General features: G+C 39.3%; 1 protein-coding gene across 1 annotated transcript in view; it reads right to left on the bottom strand.

Moving 5' to 3' along the window:
* The window catches only part of LOC311067782 (neural-cadherin), a 117029-nt gene that overhangs the window by 37510 nt on the left and 61606 nt on the right, over positions 1 to 17913 (bottom strand). The window contains exons 5-11 of the mRNA XM_084089857.1: positions 15473 to 15584; positions 10302 to 10551; positions 9151 to 9293; positions 6989 to 7161; positions 3953 to 4121; positions 3618 to 3788; positions 2638 to 2810 (exon numbers count right to left, since the gene is read on the bottom strand). Coding sequence (XP_083945983.1) covers positions 2638 to 2810; positions 3618 to 3788; positions 3953 to 4121; positions 6989 to 7161; positions 9151 to 9293; positions 10302 to 10551; positions 15473 to 15584 — 1191 coding nt within the window. The remainder of the gene's footprint in view (positions 1 to 2637; positions 2811 to 3617; positions 3789 to 3952; positions 4122 to 6988; positions 7162 to 9150; positions 9294 to 10301; positions 10552 to 15472; positions 15585 to 17913) is intronic.

Below are 17913 nucleotides of genomic sequence, written 5' to 3'. Positions count from 1 at the left end.
AAATAATACAGGTAAATACACTGAGACCGTAAAGACAGGTGATGTTTTTTGTCAACGGGAATTCAGAGATGAGAAATCCCTGATACTTCCACCTGAAGAATTGGTCACCATTATCCATTGGATGTTTCACATCCAGAAAATCAACTACAGCTGCTAAGACTCTAGATATTTGTTTTTTTAATTTGACTTTCAAGACCGAGGGCTGGTGAAATAAAATGTGTTTCATTCAAATGACTCCTAATAATCGAAAAGCACTTCAAAGATTGAGTCAGCAGTAAACTTTGCTTAACTGGCTCCAAAATTTAGCATTTTTCAGGTCAGTAAAAAGGAAAGGAAGAGACAGACGGAGAATGCGAGGAGGCAAGAATAACAGCAGGAGGGCAGTTTAAGTTGTCAATTTGAAGACAGATGAGTTTAGTGTGGGTGACATCGTCTGCCGTTCTAAAACGGATCCACTCGGACATAAGTGATGCAAGGCAGTCAGCCAGGCTAATGAAAAACATGGACCAGACTTACATTATACAGTCTTAATGACCTGCTCTGAAGAAATTGCATCCACATTAATTTCTGTTAAGAGCAACGACATGTTAAAAGTAGTGTTGTTCTGGACGTAAACTGTGCATTAAGTCCTTGAATGCTTTACCAGAAGACTGCCATCACTTATGACGCTATAAACAGGATGCAAGATGTCACCGAAGTACGACCTGTCTTTCTGGCCGCACTTCTTTATGTGCATACAGCATTTTTTATGTCTAATTAACTTCCAACGTCTCAGAGCTTCTATATCCAGTATAGAAATGACACACACAGCCATTTGTGGGCAGAAAAGTGAAGACTTTTTTATACTCTCACTAGATTAATCTAATAATATCTATGGGGTAAAATTGTTGGTCATGCTGGAAAGGACACCATAACATTCTCTTTGTTTCACTCTTTGTTTAGATCACCATAAGGTTTACATGTAAATTTTTAGATTGCTTATTTATGATTATGACTGGGGTCTCAGACAAGAGTTACACAGGCATTAAGGAATGATAATAAGTTTCCATATAACGAAAAGGATAAAAAAGGTTGACAACATTTGTTAGTTTAATACAAATCAATTTCTGGGTCATAAAAGTGCCCAAAGACATTTGAAGAAACACCCAAAAATGATGCACAAAGTATAAATGCCATTATGCAAGATGAAAAAAAAAGAAGATGTTTAATGACGATAAAAAAGTAGGCAAGGTTCGTTTTTTTAAATTAACTACACTCTCTGAATAAAGGAAACCATACATGTGTTTATGCTTATGATAACAGAATGCTATCCCTCCAGACAAGGTTTGTACGGATATATATAGGATCCAGTGGCGGCTGCTGGTCTTTCAAAGAGGGGAAGCTCATTTTCGGCCTACATCATAAAAATTGTCCATTTATTTATACGTAAATTCTGCCCAACGTTCCTTTTCAAGAAAATGCTCTGTGACCCTATATCGTTCCAACTAGGCGTTCTTTCCAGTGACTTGACCAGTGTCTTCTCAATGGCCAGCAGAGTTAGGTATAATTGTATAAATGTAATAATATAATAAAGGTATAAATAATAATATAATAAAGTATAATGATAATACTACTAATAATATATAGGCTATTTTTAATTATTTTAATAATTATTGTTTTAATTATTACTAATAATATTATAAAAAATATAATAGGATAAGTAATAATATAATAAAGGTATAAATGTATAATTGTGTGAAATGTATTATGAAAAATGGCTAGCAATTTCGACAAGGAAATACCAAGAAAGGTTGCAGCAGTTTGTCTTTTGACTATCACTTGAAAAATCCGCGATGGGACTGAGCTCCAATAGCTTCAGCGGCAGCGACTTTTTACTGTATGAAATCGCTGTCAATCAAAAGGAGATGCAGCCCCTCCAATCATCACGCGGAAGCCCGGAGTCCGGGCCAGCCCACTCCTCATTCACCCCCAGAGACGCTGAGCGTCCGTGGGCGGGACATAATCGCAGCATTTATCCAATGATCGTCTAGTTTCGAAGCGCTGAAAAAAACTGTTCAGAGCAGCCCCATTGAAGTCAATAGACGCTGGGCTTCAACAGGGAAATGCACTGTCTGTGACGCTACGGGAATGTATGAGAAGGAAATCGAGTCAGCCGACCTGCTGTATGTAGCTGATTCTGAACGAACTAACGTTTTCTAACGCATTTTTAGTCAATAAAATGTTAACACAATAGTACATATTTGACCATTAATTTTTTAGACATTATAGGGGAAGCCGAGCTTCCCTTGCAGTCTTAAAGAAATCCCCACTGATAGGATCTTTCTTGATCCCAACCAAGTTTAATATGCAAAACTCTGAGGATCTGAACAAAGAATAAAATAAGATCTGGAGGCATGATGAGTGAGAATATGTGTTCTATTCCAGCATTTAAAACACACACATGCAAGTACCTGTACTACACTAAGTAAGTTTTCTCAGTGTGTGTTTATGTGCACATGTACTTGTATCTTTAAACACAAGTTTGTTCATACATTTGTTCATTCATTATTTATATTGTTTATTTGTAACAATAGAAGTCTATGGCATGTCCCCATTTTGAAAGCTAGTTAAAGGTGTGTGTATGTGAGTAATGTGCACCTGTGAGATAGGCTGGTTGACGTAGATCCATCCTGTGCTCGGGTTGATGTGAAAGTAAGCTGGGCTCTGCTGGGACAGAGAGTAGGTGATGGCCGCATTGGTGCCCTGATCGTCATCATGAGCCGCTGCCCTCAGGAAGCTAGTCCCAACCGGTGTGTCCTCTCGCAGGAAGTCTGGCATGGGAAGGGTTAACACAGGCATCAACAAAAACAAATAACAACAGTCTTCAAACAAGAAATGCATGCTGCTATTAAAATCCATGTGCAGCGAAAAGGGGGGAAAAAAGAATGCGCGTCCCAGAAACATTTCAATCTTTCCCTTTAACTGTTAATGAGCTTTCTCACTAACGCTTTTAATGTGATGAAAAGGAATTCTGACATCAAACTTACTGAACTTATATTTGCAATTATAAGCAAAATCCTTCAGAAGAGCCAAACAGATTTCTCACACTTTGAGCAAGCTTTCCAGGATTGCATTCGATTTCATCTAAAATGATTAGTGATGTGTTTATACTGTTTTCAGCGCATTAAAACTCACCTTGCTCAGACTGTTATGCATCTTTAATATTGAGGTTAATGTGTATTGACTACACTCTGGAATCCTGGACTTGAGAATTTGTTAAGCTTGCAAAATCCTTACTGCCCTTAAGTGCAATGTTAAAGGTCCGTTTATAAATGTTTAAAGAGTCTACAGCTAAAACTTGAGTTGCGACTGCCATGAATGCCTTCTTGCTCTCCTTTCACTCCTTTATATAATGCAAATGAGCAGAGGAACAGATCTTAAGTACTGGTAAAAGATCCTATCACTGCAGACCGTTTGGAAGATTTCATACCATAGTATGATTATGTAACAAATATAAAAAAGTGACACTGTAAAAAACTTTTACTTATTGCATACTCTCTTGCACACTGTAGATAACATCAGCATCAATTTGACCTGGTCTTCAATAAGAGTGATGAACATTTTTCAGTGGTTCTTACATTGGTAGCGGCTGTTCTCGAACTTGGGGTCGTTGTCGTTCTGGTCAGCAATGAGGACAGTGATCTGACAGATGCCGATGAGGGGCTCCTGTGCTTGGTCCGTAGCCGTGACTGACAGCGAATACTCTCGCTGCCTCTCTCGGTCAAAACTTACCGCTGTACTGATCACACCTATGCAACACATGCAATGCACATAGTGGCATCTCACTGGTGAATTGCTATTTTATTGATGTGACAACAAGTTTAATGCTAATAAACAGCATGAATTTGTAAACCAACAGCTCTTCGGTTCAACTGTGTGTAATCAATGATCTGGTAAAGGAGGAAGTATGCACCTGTGTCAGGGTTTATAGTGAAGCCTGGTGAGGCTCCGTCCCTCTGCATTATCCCATACTTGACCTCCCCGTTGACCCCTGTGTCGGCATCGTGGGCGCGCACGCTCAGGACGGAAGTGCCTGGGGGTTGATTCTCCAGGACCAGTGCATTCACGCTGTAGTTGTGGCACTTTGAAGAAACAAAACCAGTTTCAGACATGGATACTGCAGAATATGTACAGGTTCTTAGCAAATGCCTTGGCAATGACCAATACCAAGGTCTCAAACAAAAACTAAATAGTACTAGATTGATGCTGGACATTTGGTTCCTCATAACAACAGAGAAAGAGCAAGGAAAAAGCAAGAATGGGAGAGCAAGCCATGACGACAGAGAGAATACGAGTTGTACTTAGGATAAAGTGTTTCTAAATTCCTCTTGTGAAGTCCTGTCACTCCATAATAGGAGTAAACACTTATAATGAGCCCTCAACCTCCCTCTTCCTCATCCTCCTCTTGCTTTCTCATCATGCTCCCATTACAGAACGGGCATCTGGCAGGGCCTCCTGGTGAGCGGTGCCCACGAGGGAGCGGCATGTCAACTTAAGGCGATTAATCAAGTGACTAGATCGATACTGGGGCTAAAAGCTGGAATTAGCTTCCCTCCCATCCTCTGAAGAGAATTCTCACTGCGCTTTGCACTTCACACCTCTCTCATTGTCTTTCGACACACACTCACCCTTCTGAGAGGGCTTAGGGAGGATTTCTCAGTTTAGCAAGGGAAAAGACTCAAACAGATAGTCTATTGCCGTAATCTGCTGTGCTATAAGGAGCGCCGGCAACCAGCGACTACAAAGCAGGGTGAAGGTTTGAATTCGTCTGAATGTCGAAAAGCGCGTGGAGCCAAAATGAGGGAGTGCTATTGGCTGAACCTCAAAAAGCTTTTCAAGAACATGATTGGGTCATATTGCACTTTAAAATCAAAAGAAAATGAAGAAATTATTTGTTGCACAATGGGACCATTCATTTTTTTTTTTGTATTTTGACATGTTTCATAACATTTCTATCTCTGAATTGTAATTACTGCAATGAGAAATAAATCTTATTATCATGCTGTTTTGCAAAAAACATCATAGTAATATTTGTTGTATCGCTTTTAACTAATGCTAATTTTAATAAAACACTAGATTTGCAAACAGATGTAAGAGTTCAATGTAAATATAATGTTGATGATATTGCATCAAATTACATTTTGAATGCTGAACTTTATATTGACTTGTATAACAGTATATATCATTGAGTCAATGAGAATTAAAATTTTGTCTTAAAAAATGGCAATATGAAAATGTGGGGAAAGGGATCTCATTTGTCATGAAAATAATCAATCACAATACAAAAAAAGTACAAAATTGGCTTCATTTTCTTTGTACATAATATTCTAATTTATTTTATTTTGGAGTGTCGCAAATGCGTTTTGTGCAATTAATTATTAGCTATGCAGAGCATATAACCATCTAAATTCAAGAGACATTTAAAAACCAAACAATGAAGACTGCTGAGGTGTTCTCATGTTAATACTAAAAAAGTACCTCTAACAAATACATAGGTTAAATAACTATCAATGTTTGAATTTAAGCACGTTTTTGAACAATAAAGAAGTTTGGTATTGTGTTGAGCCACTGCTTGATGTAAAATCAGAGTCATTGAAGCCAGTTGAGAACCAGTGAAAGAGAAGGAAAAGACTATGGTCAGCAGGGCAGGCACAGAGAGAAAGAGAGAGACAGTGAGAAGAAGGAACAGGGCCAGATGTTGCCCCTGGGGCTCACTTAGTGCTTCTATTTCATATGCATCCCCTGTGCCGGTGAGTAATTCCCCCTTGAAATATTCATGGGCAGCAGCAGAGGAGGTGGCGGCGGCGGCGGCAGCAGAAATAGGGCCTGTGGGGCTCACGGAGAGTGTACAGGGACACAGCTCTGCCTCCTACGCACTCACACACAGCCCTCCTGCACCACCGGCCTGCGCTGAGAAGCTCTCCCACCGGAGACCTCCAAGAGCCTTTAGATCTCCTACTGCCAGCTGTCTGCTCTTCCCACAGCTCTGCTTTCACCTGTCTCTTTCTCGCTGTGTTTCCTTTTCCACATGCTCTTTAATATTTGCTCTCTTTTACTTGCTCATTTTGGGGCGAATTCACAAAATAGCTTTTTTTTAGCCAGATGAGCAACGTATTCAGGAAGAGCATTTTGAAAAGCCAATTCAGGTATCTGGTTTGTACTCTGAGTAAAGTATGTCAGATCATGTCAGTCTGCTACATCCTCAAGTCAAATCAAGTCAATACACCTTTAATTATATAGCACTTTATATAATACAGATCGATTCAAAGCAGGAATATAACACAAAAGCAGCTCTAAAAAAATCAATAGTGTCCTCATTCAGCTAAAGTCAGTTCAGAGTTTGGTTCAGTTCAATAACTATGTAAAGTTGATCAATTATGAAATAAGTTCAATTAAGCTATAAGCAGCTGTTGATTCAATTCAGTTGCCTCACACAATTCAGTGCCTTCACAATCTAGCATTCATAAACAACTGAAAATTAAGAATAGCTGGATGAAAATTGCATTCAGATATGATTTTGTGGGTGTGCTTGTGCAGTTAGTTGATTTCCATAGTGTCTTTAGTGATTGGGTGATAAAACGAGCCTGAGCATGTCATCAGTAGGCGTATTTCATTGTTTATCCTTTATCTTACAGCCTGTCTTCCGCTCTATCATTTCTGTATATCAACTCCTATCCATCATTCTTTACTTCTTGTCCCCGTTGACTTAATCTCTGTCTCTAAACACTGCTATTAGTGAAGTGTTCACAGTGTCACTGGTATTAAAAGCCTAAGGCACTTGATGCGAGGCAGATTTAATGATGAATATATTTGAATTCTTTACTCATATCAACACCGGTTAAGTCAGACTCTTCTCCTGCACACACTTTTGTGGTCTTTCAACTTATATATCTCTCCTCTTGTTAAAATTAGATTTTGACAAAGTTTTAAAAACATTTTTTCACCTCACCTCATCAAATACTGGCTTGTTGTTGTTGATGTCATTGATGCCAACGATGACTTGGGCGGAGCTGCTGAGGAGGAGTGGCCCGCCTGCTGCGTTGTCATCGGTCGCCGTGACGCTGAGGACATACTGAGGCCCGCGCAGTTTAGGAGGAGGACTACGGCGCAGTTTGATGATGCCTGTAAATAATTCAATAAAACACTTTAGCTCATCTCACTGCCCCTGTGAAAAATATGTGCTCAACCGATTGTGTTAAATGTGCACTTGTAGTGTACTTCAAATTTGAAAAGTATATATTTAAAAAAAACTGTACTTGTAAATATTAATGAAATAAAAAGGACACTTAAGTGTACTTAAAGAGAGTACACTTCCATAAGTACGTTCCTTAACACACTAAAGTACACTTAAAAACTGCACTTTGTAATGAAAAATTAACGGTTTTACTTTAAAGTACATTTTAAATCATTAAACTTTTGTCAAAGTATACCTATTTATTTTGTGTTGACTAACATACTAAAGCCCATGTAAAAAACTTGATTATAATTTTAACCATAGTGTCTTCAATATTAAATTTAAAGTAAATATATTTTAAATGTACTAAATAGCAACTTCATTACAAATGAGTAATTACAAATATCAATAGAAATTACATAAAAATATATTTTAGTTTATAATGAAGGCTTGTCGGTGCATTCAGCAGTACACTTTAACTATATTTCATAAGACAATAGAAGTAATTGTGAAATTATAAGATGTAATTAAGTCCTATTTTAGTGGCTCAAAAAGCACTTTAAAATTCAGCTAATTGCATTTAATATGAATTTAAACAATAATGCATTTTAATCTAAAACAATTAAATAATTAATTACAGTTAATAAAAGTTGACAAAAAGTGCCAAAAAACATTACATTCAGTTCACACTGAAGTATAGTATTTTAAAGTGTATTATTTCCAAAATATAGAAATCAAGCGTAGCGTTAGTTCTGGCAGGTCACGTTAGTCAAGCTCGCATCAGCTGACCCTCAGCTGATCCACATCTACCTATAGGAATACGACACCTATCACCGTATACATATATAAGCTCCTTCAGTATTATCAGCAGTTTCGGAGCTAATTACCCTCCTCCATCCCCAGCTCCTCCTCTCGCCCAGTCAGGATTTGACATTCTGATTCCCCTTGAATCAGAATAATTATCGAATAATGTTGTACTTTAAAATCTTGAATTAAATATATTTGCAAATTTTCATGTTGGTTCTGTTCTGTTTACCCCAAGGGGGATTATTGCTGCTCTCCCTGCTCTTATCCATGCTAGGCTGAGTTCTCGCCCAGAACGGAACCATACCGCCAATCCAAACTGTATGCTAATTGTCAATCATATTTGACGGTAGTGGTCCTGACAGAACTCTTTTTAAAAGTATGTGCACTTGTTTTACACAAGGGTGTACAACCAAATAAGTCATTGTTAGGCCCGTTTATGAATACAGGCACGTATCACACAAGGTGACAACCTCTCGAATCGAAAACATTAATATCTGAAAAGAATGAAAGATAACTGCTTTTGTGAATCATGCTTTACAATATTGCAAAACTGACCCGTAATGGCTGCACATTCACAAAACTGAAAAGCAGGGGGTTGTGTGCAAAAAAACTTTGAAGTGACAACTCCACGCAGCTTTCTGAGTGCTAAAGCCACGGGCCATCTCTCTGCTCTGGCCTGTAATGGGTTGGGTGGTGGAACAGCCGTGCCGAGAGGCTGATAAGACAGGAGAGAGCTTTAGCATACTCCTGTTTTTCAGCTCTCAGGCATAAAATGTGCTGGTAAACAAATGAAAAGAAAACACTGCAGACAAATGTAACCTTGAAACTGAAAGCACACAGGCAGGCAGGCAGGCAGGCAGGCAGGCTTGAAAACAGACAAACATTACATTCACACACAAGTGCACACACACACACAAAACAAAAGCTGTAGACCAAAAACAACACAAGGGGTGTTTGTTTTTTCCCACAAATACCACAAACGTGAGCTGAATGATGGATGAAAAGAGAGTGTTGAGCAGACAGGAAGAGGAAATACATTTTTTGATGGCTTTGGATGTCCTTGTTAAAGACACCATCCCCAAGGCCACAGCAACTAGTTTTGAGTTTGCATCCCACTTGACTGTACTCACCCTTCTGGTTGTCCAGCTCAAAATTGCTGTCTTCGTTACCCCCGGTGATGGCATACGTTACGCCATCACCGTCTGGGTCTTTGGCATGCACAATGGCTACTAACGTCTCAGGGCCGGCATCTTCAGAAAGGAAGGTTTTATATCTGCAGAAAGAGGGAGACAGAGAGAGAAAGACAGACAGATCAGGCTAAGAACATCACAGACCCACCATCTGCTTCCCCAACACGGCCTCTGAAGTGTATCCCAGGGCGCACACAAACAACCATGCGGTCCCTGCACTGAGAAGAACCAGAGCAAATCCTAACATAAACACACACACACACACACACACACACACACACACACACACACACACACACACACACACACACACACACACACACACACACACACACACACACACACACAAACACACAAACTGCAGCTCTAATGATGATACACCACCACCAGCTCCTTTATGTGTCTCCCAAACTCTTACCAAGGGAGACGATGTACTGAAATAGAGCCTGTGTGTGTGTGTGTGTGTGTGTGTGTGTGTGTGTGTATGGACGGCTCGCTTGCTACACTGTGATTGTTGTCTTTCTGCTTAATCGGACCAAATGTCTACCTCTCCTTCTGGCTACATTCAAAAAATGCCAGAGCCGTATAGCATGACGCCCAGCTTTCATGGGACCCTCTGCTAGCTTCTGCTCTAATGAAATCCCATTGTGGAGGAGAAACAGTGTAAAACTCATATCTGTATATTCTTAGACAATCCAGGACAGTTGGAAGAGATACAGGGGAAAAAACAAGGGAGAGAAATAAATAGAAAAGTAAAACTAAAATAGAACAGAGAGAAGTAGTGAAATATGTCAATATTTAATGTCCAATTATTCATTTATTTTATATATATTATATTTTATATCTAATTATTTGTAAAGTAGATGTGAAAAAAGTGGGATAATGTACAGTCATCCGGTCATTGCAACAAAAAAAAAGTTAGTTTGAGTTTAAATGAACTTACTATGTGAAAATAAAGAGGCTGTTGAGTGAATTGAGAGGTCAACGGTCAATTATATAAGATATATAGAATAAAGCATTCCAGAAAGCTTTGCAATAATGAGGTAGCAAACAAAAAGAAAAGGAAAACAGAAAGAGGAAAAGATTCATACATAGTTTGTGAAAAGACAGGGGCTTCATCGTTGACATTGGCCATGCGGATCCGGATGGAGGCTGTGCCTGTGCGAGGGGGCGTTCCCTTGTCCACGGCCACCACCGTGCACTCGTACATGTGGTTGGGTCTCTCATAGTCCAGCCTCTGACTGGGGCTCACCACTCCCTGAGATGAGATGTCAAAGTCCACGCTCTGTATGAAGTAGGAAAGTTCTGCATTCAGGCCCGTATCACAGTCCCGTGCCAGAACTAGAGAGAGAGGGATGAAAGAGCCATGTTATACATCAGGTCACGTTGACTAAAAGCAACAGCTAGCAATAACACAGCAGTAAATTGTGGTGAAGGCAACCTTGGCGGGGATCTGTTCTGGGTCAGGCACTGAAAACAAATGTCAGTTCTCAATCATCTCTATGCTTTTCTCAGACAGTTGTGTTCTCATTAGGCCTGGAATGTTCCGGTATGGGGCTATTCACAATCAATTACAAGGTTTAATGTCACTATGACCAATGCTTGTGTGGTTTTTTGGAAGATTTTGTGTGTCCTAAACATGCAATTAAAAGCAACAAAATCAGCCAGTTGGAAAATACTTTTTAATTAAATCTATTAAAACCTATCTATCTATCTATCTTGGAGGGTTTCGTGAGATTTACCTAGTTAGGACACAGTATAACCCTGAAAATCATCTTGTTTGAAGTTGTTGGACTTCTTGTGCTAAGTGCTTTTTAAATTACGTACGGTGTCATATTAATAGAGCCAATATTAATTAAAACTATGTAGCGGAGGCCAATTCTATATTTGATCAATTTAAGTGCCCATCTGTCAGTGGCACGGTGAAAAGCTGCTGTTGACCGAAGCAGATCAAAAGTAAAAGTGGAGGAAGGCTTTGCTGTCATTAGGCCCACAGCCAAAGTCAGACGTCCTGTATCATTATACTGCAGGCAAGCTGTCATCACACCCAGCCAGCCAGCACACTCATTTACTACAGCCACATGACGGACTTCTAATCTCCAAGGCAAATAGCTAGCACCCACAAATGTAGCAACGTACAGCAGAAAAAAGCCGAGGACTTGTTGCGGCGGTAGGAAGCAGGTGGGTAAGGGTGGGTGTCAGCGCCTCGCACGCGTAAAAACAAGAGTCGGAGCAGTCGAGCAAGCATATAAAGTCAAAGTCATACAGCCAGGATTCAAACAGAAGCTTCATTAAAAATACAAGCCCTAATACACTGTCTCTTAGGGCTACCTATTACCATATTTAATGCATGCGAACGAGAGACCAGGGCTAAATTAAACATACCAGTTAGGTGGCTTGGGAAAGAGAGAGAGCGAAAGAGAGAGGAAGGCTGGAAGGAAGGTGGGCTAAGGTTGGGCAAGTTTTAAGTGCGTTGCTTCGCCGTGCGCTAAATCCTCTCCGAGAAGTTTTCCATGCGATAATTGGAGCGCGTTCTGCACTTCTCTTCCTGCTAGGCCCTATTAAAAGCCGGCACCCAATTTACAGTCTAATCCCATTTTAAGGTAAACAACAATAATAATCTTCTCTCCCTTCTGCCAGGCTTTGCACAGTCGACGATTGCTCCGTGTTTTCCTTTTTTTCCCCGCTCACAACAGAACACATTTGATAAGCAAATAACAGCCCCAGCTGGTGTTTGTGTGAACCTGCTGCTTTTACATGTTGAGAGCGAGAGAAAGAGAGCGAGGGAGACGAAACAAGAAGAGAAAGAAGACAGAGACAGAAAAAGAAAGTTGTTTTGCGTTACCACCCTAAAACAGAAGAGCCAACTGGAATCAGAGGCAGGAATCATTCTGTTTGCATACGGCAGAAAGCGAACAGTGCATGTTTTCACTCGGCGCAGCGATATGTAAACATAATTGAATTGCATAAATGCAGTTGGCATTCTAGATTTGTGCATCTGCCTCACAAAGCTTGCTGTCTGCCAGATCTGACTCACTTCGGTTCCTTGTTGCTTTGCTTTTCTCTCTTTTCTGCTTCTTTTCATCAGAGTCGCAGGATTGTGGACAACAAAGTCTAAATTTAGGGTCGTTAATCACTGAAGATTCTGCGGAGAAGGTGAGGAGCTCTTTGAAATGGGGGCATCTCTGGGCTTCAGATCTCAGATGAGCACTGTCTGGGTGAGAAGAATCTCCCAGCCTCTGAGCACAAAGCTCATTAGCTTCTGTTCAATACTAAGATAACCAGTAGATTGGAGATGGTTAATACAACTGGATCAGAGATGAAAAGGACACATGCATGTATTCACACATATAGTCCAACATGTACAGATCATGTTTAGTTTTACTTTTTGTACTGTGTGATAATTTGGCTTGTTTAAAAAAAAAAATCACATATTTTTAATGTTGTTAACTGCTTTTGCTTGTAAGTGTTTTTTAACATGTTGCTATGTGGTTGCTAAGGTGCCCATGTCAAATAAGCTCACCCAGAGGTCTCTCTGATTTTCTGGTCTCTAGATATGGCTCGAGTCCATCCTTTTACTGGAGACACTCAATGTTGCCCATATTGTTGTATCCAAATTGGTCCAATAGCCAAAGTTTTTTTTTTATTATTAGCATCAGTCAATACTGGATATACCTGTATATAGTATTGGATATTTAACAAATGTTAAGACTATCTATGTCATCATATAATGCTTTAAGTGTAAAGTTAATCTTTAGAAAAAAAAATTAACACTTCAATATAATCTTCAGCAAATCTCAAAATTAATATTCATTTATCATACTGAATATTAAAATATTTCCTGCCTAAATTCACTTGTAGCATTTCAAATAAATGATTTTTGTTTTATTTTAAATTTACTTATACAAAACAGTACAGAATTTTGGCTAACATGAAAATAATTATGGCATAATTGGGCAGATTTATAACCCAATTGATGCATCCCTAATTTTTCTGCACGTATTATAAAACCTAGTTGCTCAGAAAAGTAGCACACCTCTCTTTAAGAAAATTTGAGCTATCATTTAACCTGTTAAGCTGCAACCCCACTTTTGAAAAATCCCAAGAAATGACATACCCAAACTGAAACAGATACAGTTCATGAACCCTTTGTACTAAAAGCACAAGTATGATCTCATTTGAAAGCTGACACCTGGCAGTTTATTGTAAATGTAGAATTAATTATTGTCATAATGACAAAAATTGTTTTAAATAGCTTCAAAGTTTTGTAAAGTTATTAGAAATTATTTTTTATGAAACATCCTCATGAAAAAAAAATTGAAGTTGGCACTGGAGCAATCTAGAAATGCACTACAGCTAATGCCACATGTCTAAACATTTTATGTTTAAAATCTTAAGATAATAAGTCCAAAACTCTGTATTTAGTGAAATGTTTTTCAAGACCATGTCATGTGACTTTATTTTGATTTGACGCTAAAATGCTACTGATGTTTATTGTCATCTTCTAACCATCTATCCAGTATATTGTCTTTATTGTTTTGTGGTGCAAACGAGCCCCATTCAGTCTCAATCTCCCCCTGCACACATTCACACCTCTCCAGCCCGGTTATGGCTCTAAATATGCATTTCTTTTGTCTGCATTATAGTTACTAACGACTGGCTATTCACAGGCTATTCATATGGTTTCAGTCACTAATTTATTTTCTTAAAGTTCACCCTTACATTTTAAACTGTATCAAATGCATTTCTTGAATAAAGAAACATTTCAGTAAGCATTCAAAAAAATAATAAAAATATAACTTCTAGGTGGCAGGTGCACCTAGGGCTAGCTAGCATGTTAGCTTAGCACACCATCAATACACGACAATTTATGAGATTAAAACCATGTTTGTGCTTATAAACTTACTTTATAAAGCAAATCGAGTATTTTAAATAATTTTTTTGTGATCTAATTTGGCTTCAGATAAAAAATCAGACAGAAAATATACTATTGGATAGTGTTCTGCACAACGATTCTATATAGATTAGCATTACATTATAAATATAATCTATTATTATGGAAATACCTGGCATGGATTGAAAAACACAGGTAACTCAAATATCATAGCAAACATGTTTATTGTCTTCAAAACTGCATGTTACAGCCATAGTTACAGCGCGATCTCGTTAGCTTTGTGTGTGTTCGAGGCTTCCTGGAATGTCACATGATCATGGCTCTTCTTCATGTTCTATATATGGACTAATACTGTGCACAGGGCGGCGAGGGCGCCCTCAGGCTATTGGTATGAATTGAAAACACAGTATCAGAGTTATGCAAACGCTCATAGTGATTACATCGACGCATTTGGGTATAAATTCAATAAATATTATTCCTGTCTATAGAAATCTGATGTAAACCTATGAGAATATATCAATATTTCTCCAAATCTGCACATTTTTTCATCTTCAGTGCGTCCGCGCTCTGGCAACGGTTAACAGGTTAAGCGTGTAGCAAAAATAGTGTTTAAAATGTTTAAATCCCAAACGTTAAATATAAGCAATAGTACTAGTAATGTCTGCCTTAACATTGGCAATTAGGGCTACTGAACATTTATTCAAACTAATGCACTTAAGCCTCTTTCTGAAACACAACACCACGACTCATTCATGTTTTTTAAGCCACTAAAACACCTTCAATTACAGCGATATGATCGCAGATAGGGCTGGCACAGAGAGATAAACAGGTCCCATCTTATTAATAATTGTGTTTTAGAGGAGGAGGTCATGAATGCCTCTTCTTCAGAGCTGCCTGTCTCTATCAGAAATGATTATCTGGAGAATATGGAGGGGGTCGTACCCCCCCACCTCATCGTACCCACCCACCTCACCTATTGCTGGGTCACAGTCTCTGACCTGTGGTTATAGAGCCAACAACGTCAGCAAAGCACAAAATGGAGGATTGATGGCCTGACTAGATTGACAGAGGTAGTCAGGATGATGAGAGATTGAAGAGGAGAGGAAGACGGGGGCAGAAAAGCTCCTCTGCCTGGGAGCCACCAAGCTGGCTTTGATTACAATCCATTTACCACCCAGAAAGTGCTGCCATAATGAATTATTTCATAATTACAGGACTGAGCTGAAGAGACAGTTGCCCCCGCAGAGCAATCGGCAACAGCACCTGCCTCAAGAGCAGGACCGCCGGGGGAAAAACATGGACAGAGAGACAGAAAGTGAGACGGTAACAGAGATGGGAAGAGAGACAAATCGAGAAACAGACACTCACCCTGCAGTAATGATGTACCAGTTGGGGTGGTCTCAGGGACGTTGTCTCGACTGTAAATGGAGTGCATAAACTCTGGTGTGCAGTCATTCTCATCTGTGATGTGAACCACCACCTGCATAAGTAAGAAAATGAGACAGAGAGAGAGAGAGAGAGACGTTATTTATGTGGACAAGTATGGAAACATGAATGGTTAGCCCCCCGCCAAAAAAAAGCCTCCTTCCAAACATTCAAATAGCTTCCTCAAGTTATATTAGTCAGTATTTTAGTCAGGGTTTTAAAGCATCAAAATGACTTGAATAGAGTTATTGATGGGTGAGTGCAGAGGCATTAACCATCAATTGTATGTCTTTTACCAAATTCTAAGAACATTAATGGGTGATTTAAAATGCTTTACATTAAGTTGACATAGAAATCTGTTATCTGTTCTATTGCATTATATGCCTCAAGACTAAAATAGCTCTTGCCACAGAATCTTGTGATGACGCGTTAAAAATACCAAACATTACAATACTTTACTGACAGATTAAAACAGAACAAGACAGAACATTAGCAAACCAGCTCATCCACAATGGTAGATAATGATTATAACACAACCTCTGCAAACATACTCAAGAGTCCTTACTGACCTTCCATGCAAAATTCATACTGTATGGCTATACAAAATGATTAAAAACATGCCAATATTTGCATTATTATGAGAGTAAGTGAGCTACAAATTATCACTTGATGGATTGGGTTGTACATTTTCTTTCTATTTTTATCCATCAGTAAAATATTTTCTTGTCATTGTAACCAAATGCATTTTTTAAATACAATTTTTCATTACAATTCAGTATATGACAGACAATTTAACTTCCAGAAATATGGCTGAGCTTAATATCTGTATAGGAGGCTATCTTTTCTACAGGGACTAAAACCCTGCATGAGTATAGACTCATTTAATGTCCTGAGCCACTTGTCTTTCTGAAGGCTTTCGGTTAAGAACAGCATTAAACACGGGATAACATTAAAAGAAGAGACAGAGGCAGAACAGAACAGCTGTGGCAGAAGCCACTGAATGCAAATGGTTCAACCACCCCACAAACACACACATAAACCGCAGTCAAACTCAGTGTGTAGACTTTAATGTAGCAGATCTCAACTGAAGCTCAGATAATAGCTTATGGAGGCCCTGTATCTACATTCAGGCTTCTCTCTGTGCAGCGATTTTGTGAGCATTCAAACTGAATACTGGCACAGGATTTGACTTTGACCGAACAGAGGCAGAGGGAAAGCGAGGTACGTGTTCTCAGTGGGAGCGTTAGTCATGGTGAGGGAGAGTCCCGCGAAACTGCTTATCTCAGAGGAGCAGAACTGCCAAGAGGGAAAAGTTCCTTACACATAACACACACAGCACCATAGCTGACCATACAGCTCTGAAGCCGTCAGGACAGCATCTTAAAGCCCATGTAGCGCTGCATTACAGGTTCCTTTTTCACTGGTGTCGTCCCTCGGGAATCTGCCCAACAGAGGGGAACGTTCTGTTTGTTTCATGGCTGCTAGAGGTTGAATATGGCAGTAATGAATCTGATGTCTGCTGCTGGAGGAGCATTACTGCTAATAACAACAACAACAGGGGTCTAAAAGGAATGAAGAGTCTTAGAGCAGAGCTTCATCATTATTTATGAAATTATTTTTCACATGCTAAGAGGACAGACGCTCACTCTTCTCTTCATTTCTTTTCTTGTCTCATCTAATCTCCTCCCCTCTCATCTCATTTTCTCTTCTCCTCTTGCGTCATCTCACCTTTGTCTTTAGTCTCTTCTGTTGTCGTCAACTCATTTGGTCTTTTTATCTCCATCTCTCTGGTCTCATTTCATTTGTTTGTGTTGTGTCTTCTTTTCTAATCTTGCCTCGTCTCTTTTCTTCTCACCTTGTCTTGTTTTACCTCTTCTCTGTTGTCTAATCATTGAGACACTCTTTTCTTCTCACCGTAGTCATCTCCGTTCTCTCTTTTTTTCTGATATTGTTTTGTCTATTATCTTTTCTGCTCTCTTCTCCTCTCCTCTTCACTCATTTTGTTTCATCTCATTTCAGTTCTAGCTTGTCCTACTCATGGAGTCGTCTTCACAGATGGTGTAATGATTTGGCAGGGGGCAGTGACTCTGACAATTATCTAAAATGTGTTTGTGTGTGTGTGTGTGTGACTGGCGCTGGCACAGACGCAGTTACACATCACTGTGTCTCAGCCAAGTCCACCAAGAGGACTCAATTATTCTGGAGGAACTTCTGCCAAACAAAGAAGATCAACATGGAACAACAACAGTGTGAACAACACGCACACACGGATGGATACATTTGCGCCTCTAATAACGGCAACAACAACATGATGGGTAAAATAGATCAAACATCTGTTATATTTCTTTGCCTCTGTCACATCACTTTATCTTACATATAAAGAC

Source organism: Abramis brama (genome assembly GCF_963993115.1).
Source record: "Abramis brama genome assembly, chromosome: 17".
In the NCBI taxonomy this organism is placed as follows: Eukaryota; Metazoa; Chordata; class Actinopteri; order Cypriniformes; family Leuciscidae; genus Abramis; species Abramis brama.
This window is presented reverse-complemented; position numbering and strand designations above follow the sequence as displayed.